A 14,202-nucleotide genomic window follows, 5' to 3' on the forward strand; every position below is an offset into this window, starting at 1 on the left:
AATTTCTAATCGCAATTACAATTATGGATGCTTATGTTATTCTGCACGCTTAAGATATGTTTTTTTTCTTTCTACATGTTATCTTAAGGGTTTTTCCATTGTTTTAGTTTTAGTATAACATTATAATACCAATTTAAAGAAGAAACCAATCCGATGTATATTTGACATTTGAGGCTTAATACTATAGAAAAGCACTAAACGTTTTTCAGTCAGAGTGTTTTCAGCTTGTTTATTTTCATATAAAGATACGGCATGCAGTTGCATCAAACAATGGTATAAACATCATTCAATGTAAATTGTGATAATCGTAATTAATAATCGCAATTACAATTTCAAGGGAATAACCGTGTGATAATCGTGCAGCCCTAGAAGCAACGCAATAAAAACACAGCAATACGTACCTATATCAACGTAATAAAAACGTGCCAGGGTTCACGTATTGAACCCGTGTTTTAGCGCCACTCAGTGGACATTTCTCTTTGAAACTGCGGCGAAACGTGCAGTAAGGTACGTAAAAACAGTGTTGCACAAAAAGTACACAGAGGTACGTATTTTTAAGAGACCGGGTTGAAAATAAGCGTTTGCCTGTTTATCAGATTTTGAGAAGTGTTATCTTTCATAGAATCGCCATTGGGAATCTTTCAAGGAAACAGAAGTCATTTCTGTCTGCGGTAGAGTCCCTCCGTCAGAACCTGAATGCAGCCAAGCAGGTTCTTCTTGTACGTGCTCCGTTTTTAACGTCGATTGCCTTGTTTTCAGTGCAGCGCCAGGCTTCTGTAAAGTGTAGTGCAAAGCAATTTAAAAATCACACGTGAGCCTGGAGACGACACTGTAGTAGGTGCACTTTCATATTTTCCTGAATTTTCTTGAAGGGCGAGTTCTGATCGTCTGAACGTTTAAACTTTAAGAAACAATTATTTTGGGGGGGGATCTTTCTTGTTGTCTAGCCAGATCTTTCTCTCATGAAAAACGTTGTGGCCTCATTCTCTTTCGACTTGGCGTTTATTAGGAAATATCAGTGAAAAACATCACGGTCCTGTTGCAATAGTGTCCCTGCGGAATAGATTTCACATAACAGACTGCTTTGCTTGACTTACTAACATCAGCAGTGAAGTCTGTACAATCACTGCAACACCTCAGTATAATACTAGCTTACTGTTTAGTCACTGAAAAACAATCTCAGTCTAATGTTAATTAAACTCAGCATTTGTACTCCAGAGATGTGCTGTTACTGTATTATGGGATCAGTGTCTGACAAAAAAAAAACAAATGGGTGAAAAAAGAACTTTTTCCAGCAAATATTTGGATATTAATTTGAGTAAAATCCTGAATCCACTGACAGATCAAATAAAAATCTAGTTGTTTTGTTATCAGAAACTGAAAATCAGGCTACAGATGTCTGAGTCCGTGCCTGCAGTTCTTCAAGTCGACGTTTAGTTTTGAGTTTTGTCTCAGCTTCCACATTCATTGCAAGATCAGACTCGGTTGGAGGACGCAGCGCTGAAATCTGTCCATTAGGGGTTGGTTCACGTGGTGTTTGTTGTCTTTTGTTAAGATACAGGGCATTAACTTGACAATTTGTCATGCATTGTTATGTTCTCTTCGCACGTCATAACGGTGCAAACAGTTTGGGCCAATGAAAGGTACGATGACTTGAGCGCCCCATTGTCCCCCAGTGTTTCTCAGAGTTAAGACTATGCAAGCGCTGGCTGGTGATAAGCTGTAGATATAGTCGTAATGCACTGCGGTGTCAAAAATACAGGTTTGCCCTTAAATTTCAATGGGCTTGTGGTTTCAACCAAAATATCTCTAGGTTTTCAACCGCTTGAGTCAAAGGAGTAGTGTAGGAGAGTTAAAGTTAAATTTCTGACTATGCTACGACAACTTTTGCCAACTAGAGCAAACGATGTTTTCCACATTTCAAAACGGGCATGTTATGAACGGAAACTTTGCCTTTTACTAAGAATAGACAGTTCTACAGCTCACAGTATCAAGAAAAGCTGTTCTCCCTACTGACAAAAGACAATTGGGAGTGGGGGGGATTGTCGGGTTGATCGCGTCCCGATCGGACGGGAATAAGGATGTGTCAGACCTGTTGGTATTTATGGAAAGCCACTGGGAACCTTTCCAGTGGAATACTTCGTCCAGGTTCACGACTGAATGCTTTCTTCTTCAACATCTCTCGTGTTTAGCATGAATTGAAAGCTGCTGTTCCAGTCCGGTGATGAAAGATTTTTTGGGGTGGGAAAACTTTACATTTAAACCCCTTTGTGTCATCCGGACAAGACCAGAACTGTTTAATCTATGTAAATGACAGGTTTTATCCCTGAAGAGAGCACTTGTTGTTGTATATGTGTCTTTCTGAGGGAAGAACTGTGTATTCAAATATTGGAGAATCGAGTGGTTCACACGATTTCTGCTGTGTGGTTTTACACAACCAGCGACCTTGATTATATACAATTTTGCACAGGGCCGACGCTGTTTGTCATTGATGGGTTAACCATGTTAGACTTCGGTTTATTATCAACTACGATCTTTTCTCTGTGGCAATTGCACTCTGAATTTGTATTCTATATTTAGCACGTCTGCCTGTCTCTGAAGCGTTTACAGAAGAGCCTGCGTCTTAAAAATCGATATTTAAAAACCATTCAGACATTTCATAACGTATGTGTCACATGAAATTAGTCCCTTCGCTTTAAAGCACGCTCTAAACCATCGACTTCACTATAGGGGACTGTACAAACATTGTAATACAACGCCTAACAAGGGATAGGCGCTGCTATTGAGGACAGAAGGTCTCGTATGCATTTGTGCCCATCTCTTAAGTTTACCTGCAAAGAATCAAATAAACGAAATCTGTGCTGTTAAACACAGTAAAATGAAGCATAGACCACCAAAAGATGAACACAGAACCGATAGCAGAGATGTGGCATCACACTAGACCAATAACATATGGCATAATTGTATAAATGTTTACATTTTTAGAGCTAGAATTCATTATTTGTGCTCAAGGAAGAACAGAAAACACTTTGGAGCGGCAGAACCATCGACTTCACTATAGGGGACTGTACAAACATTGTAATACAACGCCTAACAAGGGATAGGCGCTGCTATTGAGGACAGGTCTCGTATGCATTTGTGCCCATCTCTTAAGTTTACCTGCAAAGAATCAAATAAACTAAATCTGTGCTGTTAAACACAGTAAAATGAAGCATAGACCACCAAAAGATGAACACAGAACCGATAGCAGAGATGTGGCATCACACTAGACCAATAACATATAGTAATATGGCATAATTGTATAAATGTTTACATTTTTAGAGCTAGAATTCATTATTTGTGCTCAAGGAAGAACAGAAAACACTTTGGAGCGGCAGCAACCTCAACACAAAGACACGTTTTTCACCAAGCAGCTTCGCTTTTAGTCATCACCCCAGCTGAGCAGTGATGCCTGTAAAGGATTTCAATGAAAAAAGCAAGCTGAGGTGTGCGTTTCTGTGCTGAACGGAAAGTAATGAATGTTTTTAAAGCAGTCAAACAGTTGGAGCCAGTGTTGATGGTCATGATGCTCAAACAAACAGATCAGTGTTTTGAAAGCGTCACGCGGCGTTACACTTTTCTAGGAAATCAACCTACAGTGTCTTACACTTTAATTGTTTCTGCATATTCTACAATGAAACGATTGCACACTTCACCTTTAACTGTACAGTTGCTGAACATCCATGCATTTAGGTCAAACTAAATGTTTTTTGGCATATACTTCTGATATTTGTAGGTCAGAAAACTATTCTGATGATTTATAGCATCATCTGCTCATTTACACGGGATAGAATCAGTTGGCATTAAATGCTGAATAGTAGCTAACTAGCAAGGTTTTTTTTTTTTTCTGCGGTTCCTTTTTTCACACAAACACTGTCTGTAGAGGCCAGTCTAATTTGGTGGCATGTTCACACTTTGAGCGTCTTTAAGTCTCAGCACGAGCGTTTTTTACACCAGGAGCGGAGCTCATCTTCTCGTTGGCTTGAGGTGTTTTGACACTTTATACACTGTAGTGTTTCGTGTTGTCGGAGGCTTTTTAATGTTTTCTCACTTCTCACTCTCTTTGAATGTTTTCTCACATGACATTCAGAGGTTTTGCACATGTTCATATCCTTTATAAAAGTCTGCATTTGTATTTATCGGGGACAATACACAATAACTACCATCACACTGTGATATAAATGTGCCCGATTTAGCCGGAATTGTTCATTTCATCTGTAGTTCCTGGAAAACTAAGGTTTAAGGTTGAGTTTTGGTTAATGTTAGTTGCTTGTATTTATGCTTAAGTGTCACCAGTTTTTTATTATTTAAATGCAGTTAATTTAATATGATTTTACAGTAGTAAAATACACAGCAAAAAGTGGTAATTGTTACCTTAAAGAGCTGTTTCTACCTGATTTAACCCATAAAAAATTGCTTGATTGGTATACATTGATATACATATATATATATATATATATATAGGTTGATTCAGTGCTGTAAACTAATTTTTTTGACTTGAAGTTAATTTATGTTAGCATTTGTCAGTGTAACTTGATTATTTATGAGAATTTGCCATGGTAAAGTAATCATAGTAATTCTTGCTTCTTGCTTAAGATTAGTTACTTGACTTAAATCAGTTATAATTATCAGTTACTTGAGTTATATGGTTATTAAGCAGATTTTATTTGTCCTTGAACATTGTCCAGCTGCGGCGGGGGCTGAGGCACATGTTAATGCGTGGATGTTATTCCTAAAGATATGTAATCATAAAAATCTAAAGATTGAGCAGAATTTGCACACCTAATAACATGTTTACACGTTACATTTGACAGTAACAACATTTCAAATTTTCTAGGGAAAACACCATAACTTTCACAGCAGCAGGAAGTACATTCCCGTCATCGATTGCTCTGTAAAATCATAATACATTAATTACATTTAAATATTTTAACAACTTTGTAACACTTTGTTTTAGTGAGTCTGTTACGTGTTGCGTGTATTTACTATAGAAATAATGGTAAATTATGCATAATTACAAGCAATTAAGCCAAAACCTAACCCTAAACCCATAGGAAGTACACATTGCTAATTACTATTATATAGTTATATGTGTGTAATTACACTGTAATAAGGACATACTAAAATAAAGTGTGGCCAGAATTTTTTATTTAATTTTTTGATATAGTTAAGACCAAGGTATCACAGTTTTTATAATAACTGTGGTACACTTGATTTCTACTTGCTTGAACCCATAGAATTCAGTTTTGTTGGTATAAATGAATGTATTTAGGTTGATTCAGTGATAATATTTTCGACTTGAATAAAACCAGTTGACTTATATTTGACCATTTTTAGGTTAGGATTTTTTCCCCCCTCTTTTCTCTTTTTCAGTGTATTTTTGCCAAAACTATCATTGCAATGGCAAATGTCTGTAGAGATAAAAAAAAAAAAAAAAAAAGCAATGACACACATGATGTAGCTTAGGGAAAAACTGGCAGTGAATGATCGTGGAGATCCAGTGTTGTTGATGTTTTTGATGTTCTTACTAGAACACAGGGTTGCCTTTGGCCTCATTCTGTGGTTGGTCTTGCTTTGGCAGACATGGTGGACACGCAGACGTTTGCCTGGCCCGTGGGATTCGGCCTGAGCGCTCTGGAACTGGACGAACTGGACGACAGCTCGCACTCAATGGGAATGAAACCTTTCTCCACGCTGGACTACACCACCATCTCCGGCATGGAGTACGAGCCGAGTCCGCCGCAGAACGAGATGCCGCACATGATGGATCTGACGCACATGTACAACTACAGAGCGCAGGAGAACTACAGGATGCAGGAGAGCGTCTACAGAGCTCAAGAGAGCAGCTACACTGCTGAAGAGAGCAGCTACAGAGCACACCAACCCCAAAGTACGCTTCAGTTTGACTCATTCACTGGGGAAGTTCTTGCGTGATGTTTAGGTTTACGAGAGGGGATAGTTCACCTAAAAATGATTCACTCAGCCTTCTTCTGTGGATGAATATTCCTTCAACCCTTTTATTTTTACCCTAATATGTAGACTCTACTAAAGCAATAAGCCCCAAGAAGCCGTGGTTTACAGTGAATTTATAACAGCTAAGGGCCGTTGTTAGGCACGACGCGAAGCGGAGCTGTTATAAATTCACTGTAAACCACGGCTTCACAGGGCTTATTGCTTTTATAAAACGGTTATTCCATATACGTAGTAAGGTTTCACAGAATAAAACAGAGCAAATAAAGTGTAATGATATTAATAAAAACAGTATTCTTCCACCAAACAATGTAGCTCTTCAGAAACAGTTGTGGTTGCTACAAAGTGGTTGCCGAGTAACAGACAAACGTAAACAAAGGTGTGTGTTTGTAGAGTAATTTACAACTTTGAACGCGGCTCAGCCAATCAGAATCAAGCACCGGAACTATCCGTTTTATAACAATAAGTAGCTGTTTAATTCATGTGTTTTGGTCCAACTCTTGATATAAACCTGCTCTCTTTGATCTGCTTTCAGATTCAATCAAACTTGAACCCGAGTCTCCTCCACAGTTTGTGGAGAACAGCCTGTCGTTTTCCAAACCTCATGAAGATCAGTCCACCTCAGTGTTAAATATCGAGTGTCGTGTGTGTGGAGACAAGGCCTCGGGCTTCCATTACGGCGTTCACGCCTGCGAGGGCTGCAAGGTACGCTTTAAACTCTTCTAAAGATCACTTCTCTCATCATTATCATTGACTACACTCTCAGAAAAAAAGCTGTCACTGGTGCAGTACACCTGGTAGTGTACACTAGCTGTCATGAATCCAGGCCTCGTTTGGTAAATGTTATGAATTGTGTTTATTTGTACGCTGCATCTGCGTTCTTTTAGCACTGGATGCACAACAGGTAACAGCATTAACATCAGTAATATCTGTTCTGAGCACAGTTCACAATGTACAGCACTGCAGCTCAACCACATGAAACTACACCAAAAATGGTGGAGATTCACTCATTGCTGCTAAATTTCACACACAATTACAAAAGAAACGGCACAATTTCAAAGTAACGTATTCAATTAAATGTGAAATTTTGAAGTAGAAAAACGGAAAGAAAACTCCATATAAAAAAATGCATGTTATTTTTATTTTTTGTATTTTGTTGTATTTATTTATTTATTACAGTGTACTGAAAGTGTAAATAAGATGTGAATGAGAGCTAGTACTCCTGATATCATGGACAATATAGTGGGCTTCAAATATTTGGCCATTTTTGTCATGCTTTTTAATAATTCAATACATTTTAAGGACTATAATAAATGTAGTATTTTTTATCAACTATTACCTTCATTAAATTATAATAGTAATTAGTAACAAATTGCTCAAATATAATATCACGATTAAAGATTTCAGTTAAAACATTAAACTGAAAAAAGTACATTTTTGATATTTTGGTATTTTGCTTTAGTGACATTGTAATTGACCTGTTTGGAATCTGACCGTCTACAAAAAGTCACATTAACAGTGTCTTTCATTTACTAACTTTTGATTAGTCAACTAGAAATATGCACTGATAAGTTTATTCAACATTTTTGTACATTATAACATTTCTTGTTTGAACCCCAGATTCTCAATGTGAACCGCCTTATAGATTTGGAAGTGAATTGTGTATGCTAACACGTAATTAAGGCCCGTTCACACCAAGAACGATAAATATAAAGAGAACTATAACTATTATCATCCACGCCAACAGACGGTAATGATCTGGGCCTTTAGAAGATGATTGAAATCATTAGAAGATCTCTGAACGGGATTTTAGACCAATGTGATTTCGAACTTCCAGCAAAATATGTTGTCACATGCTGCTTTTGATTTTATGCGTGATGCTCAATTCTAGTCGAATGCTTGAATCCAAAGCATCTCAGCGCACAGGATTCCCCTGAAGCCGGCGGGAGATCTGCGTCTTACTGGAAGGCAGAGAGGTGACAGCTTTCGTGGGGTTCAAACTCACCGCTTTTGGCTTTTCAGCTCAGATCTTTAACCAACACACCACACCGCCCACACACACACTCTCACACACACACTCACTCACTCACTCACTCACACACTCACACACACACACACACTCTCTCTCACACACACACACACACTCTCTCTCACACACACACACACACTCTCTCTCACACACACACACACACTCTCTCTCACACACACACACACACTCTCTCTCACACACACACACACACTCTCTCTCACACACACACACACACTCTCTCTCACACACACACACACACTCTCTCTCACACACACACACACACTCTCTCTCACACACACACACACACTCTCTCTCACACACACACACACACTCTCTCTCACACACACACACACACTCTCTCTCACACACACACACACACTCTCTCTCACACACACACACACACTCTCTCTCACACACACACACACACTCTCTCTCACACACACACACACACTCTCTCTCACACACACACACACACTCTCTCTCACACACACACACACACTCTCTCTCACACACACACACACACTCTCTCTCACACACACACACACACTCTCTCTCACACACACACACACACTCTCTCTCACACACACACACACACTCTCTCTCACACACACACACACACTCTCTCTCACACACACACACACACTCTCTCTCACACACACACACACACTCTCTCTCACACACACACACACACTCTCTCTCACACACACACACACACTCTCTCTCACACACACACACACACTCTCTCTCACACACACACACACACTCTCTCTCACACACACACACACACTCTCTCTCACACACACACACACACTCTCTCTCACACACACACACACACTCTCTCTCACACACACACACACACTCTCTCTCACACACACACACACACTCTCTCTCACACACACACACACACTCTCTCTCACACACACACACACACTCTCTCTCACACACACACACACACTCTCTCTCACACACACACACACACTCTCTCTCACACACACACACACACTCTCTCTCACACACACACACACACTCTCTCTCACACACACACACACACTCTCTCTCACACACACACACACACTCTCTCTCACACACACACACACACTCTCTCTCACACACACACACACACTCTCTCTCACACACACACACACACTCTCTCTCACACACACACACACACTCTCTCTCACACACACACACACACTCTCTCTCACACACACACACACACTCTCTCTCACACACACACACACACTCTCTCTCACACACACACACACACTCTCTCTCACACACACACACACACTCTCTCTCACACACACACACACACTCTCTCTCACACACACACACACACTCTCTCTCACACACACACACACACTCTCTCTCACACACACACACACACTCTCTCTCACACACACACACACACTCTCTCTCACACACACACACACACTCTCTCTCACACACACACACACACTCTCTCTCACACACACACACACACTCTCTCTCACACACACACACACACTCTCTCTCACACACACACACACACTCTCTCTCACACACACACACACACTCTCTCTCACACACACACACACACTCTCTCTCACACACACACACACACTCTCTCTCACACACACACACACACTCTCTCTCACACACACACACACACTCTCTCTCACACACACACACACACTCTCTCTCACACACACACACACACTCTCTCTCACACACACACACACACTCTCTCTCACACACACACACACACTCTCTCTCACACACACACACACACTCTCTCTCACACACACACACACACTCTCTCTCACACACACACACACACTCTCTCTCACACACACACACACACTCTCTCTCACACACACACACACACTCTCTCTCACACACACACACACACTCTCTCTCACACACACACACACACTCTCTCTCACACACACACACACACTCTCTCTCACACACACACACACACTCTCTCTCACACACACACACACACTCTCTCTCACACACACACACACACTCTCTCTCACACACACACACACACTCTCTCTCACACACACACACACACTCTCTCTCACACACACACACACACTCTCTCTCACACACACACACACACTCTCTCTCACACACACACACACACTCTCTCTCACACACACACACACACTCTCTCTCACACACACACACACACTCTCTCTCACACACACACACACACTCACACACACACACACACACACCAGTAGCTTTGAACAGCCGCTGTTAATACCCCGAACACACCAAGCTCTTCCAGTCATTCTGATAAATTTAGAACATCGAACCGGTTCTCAGACATGCAGATTTGGTCTGAAAATGCCCAACCTGATACATCTGAACCTGTCTGTCACTTTAACCGCAAACCCTCGGCAAGTTTCCACTGTGGCAGAAATATACATTGGCAGAAAGATATGTCTCAATAAGAATAATCATCTGAGTGGGTGACCCAGACATCTCAGGTGCTCTCATTTCCCACACACTCAACCTGAGCGCTTTGATGATGCATCTCACAGAAGCTTCAGAAGAGCTCCACATGCACATTTAACACTTTTTTTACATACACGATATAAACGCCATTTATCATTTATGAAAAGTGTTGATGTGAAGAAGTTGCAACCGGATGATCCTTTAAAAAAAATGCTAATCTTGTGGTTAACCACATCCCGCTCGATGTGCTGCATTCTCTGAAAAATGAAAGGACTTCGCCAGAACCATTTTATGCGCGCTTGTGTAAAAAAAAACACATTTCGGAATATGCTAAATTTGGGATGTTCCTACACTAGGGCTTTTACTATAAATGGAACCAGCGCATTTTTGGTCACAAGAGAAACTGGCTAAATGCAGGTCCCATCACTTCACAATGCTTAAAGACGAGTTCAGCCAACCAGGTTAACTCTTTTATTGTTTAACAATACAAAGCCACCGTGTTTCACCTTACTATATATATTTTTGGCCTACAATGTTTCTAAATTTAAAAGTGGAGTGATCAAGAGGCAGAGCAAATGCACGAAAAACATCCTCTTTTAAAAGGCTCTTTCCTGTGTGCATAGTTCTCACATCAGTATGTATTTTTTAGCTACTAAAAATACTGCATGGAGCCAGTCTTTGACTACACCAGTATATGAAAATGTCTACCAAAAATAGATTCGGTCAACGTCTTTTTGCGCCCTGTATTGTTTCCACTTTAAACACGCTTAACGGACGCGCTCAAGAATCTGCGCCGAGGGAAATCTTCTGGTTCTGCTCTTTTTTTAAATGATCGTTTCAAAGCGCATTTGCCGTTGCACGTGCTTGTTGAGGTCCAACCGTGTGGGTTTTCATAATATTTGCACAGGCATTCTCTATATATGACCTCGAGTCAAGACAAAGACTGTTTTCTGGCCAAAGTCCAAAGCAGGCCGTTCGCAGTGATATATTATATAGATAAAAGCGTGCTATCATGAGACCTCAGGTTATCTTCGAGTGTGTAATGACTCGAGTGGCATGTCGTACAGAAATCACTCAAAGGGCCTGTGGTTTGCTTTTTGGATTAAAGCATAACTAACTACCCGGATTGGATTCGAAGCGCAGATTTACACTGAGGATATGTAGAGAGAATCACTGTATATTTTCATATTATACAATATCCATATTCCGTGTGATTCCAGTGATTTTTAGAAATGCTTCACTGTGGAAATGAACATGTGTGTTTGTTACTTTAAGGAGCTGTTAGCTGATTTGTGCCTTAAAAATACTCTTGTTTGTGTATCCCAGTCATAAAAAAAAAGAAAGAAAGAAATTGACTTGATTAAATGAAGTGTGTTTTCAGAGCAGTTCACCCCAGAATTGAATTCTTTCATTATTCACCCATAGCACTTTCTTCTATGAAGCAAGAGGACAAATGTTCAATAATGTGGTGGTCACTCTTTAACATGCAATAAATGGGATCTGAAGCTTTAAGTATAATACAAGTCTTCTGAAGTCATACAGAAACTTTGTTTGAGGAACAGGCAAAAATGTGTTATACTGGATCAGACTGATTTGTGAACAGATCTTTGTTTTTGTTTTCAGGTTTTGCGAACTGAAAAAAAAAATAGTTCAGACGTTGTTACTGCTCTCATAAACTCATGAATATGCGAAGTGGAGCTGGTGAGGACATAAAGGTTTAAATTTCCAGTCAGTTCCTCACACAAATCTACTGAATGACTACAGAAGACTTGCAATATAGCATTCAAGTATGATACTTAGGGCCATGTTTACTAACAGCTAGCAGCAGCACAAACCCTCTTTTGGGGTTATAAAGTTAAAAATGCCAGGATTTGCACTGAAAAGCCGTGACCTTCGTCTGAACTTATTGCATTGTCGGAGTTTGCATGATTCATTGTTTAAATAAATCATGCAAGGTGATTTACTTTAGACAGTTTACTAGTATTCGCACCATTATTTAACACTCCAAAAAAACAGCATTTTGTTCTGATTTCTGTTTGGTAAATGGTACTTTTGCATGCTTTTCGAAGATCCAAAGCATGCAATTTGAATGTAAAAGAGCAGCCGGTACGTTTCTCCAAATGTTTCCATGGAGTAAGAAAGTTTTCATTTGGAAGGTGAATAAAAGATGACAGAATTTTCATTTGGGCTGAACTTTTCCTTTAACTAATAAAACACGCTTTACCAAAAAATGACAGTGTGTCGTAACTATTAGTGGCAGCTGGCAAGCGTTCAGGCCGCAGGTCTATAGGAACTGCTATTGTGCTTCTTGACAATAAGCTGAATAGATCAGATATGTTTTTAAAGAATTCTAACAAGGCATCAGGAAAGCCTTTTCCCCTTCCTTCCTAACGACATTCCTTTTCTTTTTTGGCAGGGATTCTTCCGCAGAACCATTCGGCTGAAGCTGGTCTACGACCACTGCGACCTGCACTGCCGCATCCACAAGAAGAGTCGCAACAAGTGCCAGTACTGCCGCTTTCAGAAGTGCCTGATGGTGGGCATGTCACACAACGGTGAGCTGAGCATGAACCCGCGCTCATGAGAAAGGCCCTGCCGTTTCAGAGAACTGGTTTCTGTTTGAACCACTCGAGGCAGACTCTTCTCAATGCTACGCTCTGAGACAACTGCGCTTTGCCTCGTGTGCCTTGTTGTTTCCTTTGTGTGGTCTCCTGCTGCAACATATGTGGCATTTCTTTCAGAACGTGCAGAGATCTTGTGTGTGTGTGTGTGTGTGCGTGCGTGTGCGTGTGTGTGTGTGCATGTGTGTTTGTGTGTGTGTGTGTGTTCGTTGCCTCGGGGCTTAAAGGCAAAGTGACACCTTACTTGCAACTCTGCAACCGCATGAGCCCTGGTTAAAACACCTCAGTGTGGAACACCACATATCTTTACCATCAGCTGATAGACTCTCTATCTATCCATCCATCTATCTATCTATCTATCCAGCTATATCTATTTTATCTATTTTTCTGTTTTTATTTTAAATTCTTAATATTTTTTTTCTTTTTCATTTAGTTTAAAGCATTTATTACTGATTTTTTTCCCTATAGACTATCATAAAAGAGAATAAATATAAAGAAAATCCCTATATTTGTTTATATATATTTATTTTTAAATGTACAGTAGTTTGGTAGTCTGTTTTCGCTTTTATTTATTTTTTATTATCATGTATTTTGTTTTGTTTTTCTTTAATGCTTTCATTTTATCCTTTCCATTTAATTTAAAGCAATTTTATTACAGATTCTTTTCCTAAAGGATCTTATACAATGATAAGGATCTTATAAAATAAAATCCATGTAATTATATATACGTATTTATGTTTAGATGTACAGTTTGTAATGTTTTACTTTGCTTGTCTGTTTTTCTCTTTTATTTAAAATTGGATTTTTTTATGTTTTGTTTTCTTTAATTCTTTCATTTAATGTTTTCCATTCATTTTTTAGCATTTAATGCACATTATTATTAAACCACCTGTTAAATAATAAATGAAATCAAATTAAGATATGTATTTATATTTATGCTTACATGTATGGTTTTGTTATGCTTCTCTTTTTTAATTTATTTAATTTATTTTTTTTTTTCCTTTAATACTTTCATTTCCTCTTTTCCATTTAGCTTAAAGCTTTTATTCCGGACTCTTTCCGTGAAGGCTCTTACAAACAGGCTCTTGAATTACC

The 14,202-nt window shown here is 39.6% G+C and overlaps 1 protein-coding gene across 3 annotated transcripts in view; it reads left to right on the forward strand.

Annotated features, from left to right (window-relative positions):
- pparg (peroxisome proliferator-activated receptor gamma) overlaps positions 1–14,202 on the forward strand; it is a 31,557-nt gene that overhangs the window by 8,865 nt on the left and 8,490 nt on the right. For all 3 annotated transcript variants that reach the window (XM_016575652.1, XM_016575645.1, XM_016575636.1), the window contains exons 2-4: positions 5,621–5,929; positions 6,545–6,714; positions 12,903–13,041. In XM_016575652.1, coding sequence (XP_016431138.1) covers positions 5,623–5,929; positions 6,545–6,714; positions 12,903–13,041 — 616 coding nt within the window. In that variant the 5' untranslated portion in view covers positions 5,621–5,622. The remainder of the gene's footprint in view (positions 1–5,620; positions 5,930–6,544; positions 6,715–12,902; positions 13,042–14,202) is intronic.

This window comes from Sinocyclocheilus rhinocerous, unplaced genomic scaffold (assembly GCF_001515625.1).
Source record: "Sinocyclocheilus rhinocerous isolate Xijiao unplaced genomic scaffold, SAMN03320098_v1.1 scaffold1574, whole genome shotgun sequence".
NCBI lineage: Eukaryota > Metazoa > Chordata > Actinopteri > Cypriniformes > Cyprinidae > Sinocyclocheilus > Sinocyclocheilus rhinocerous.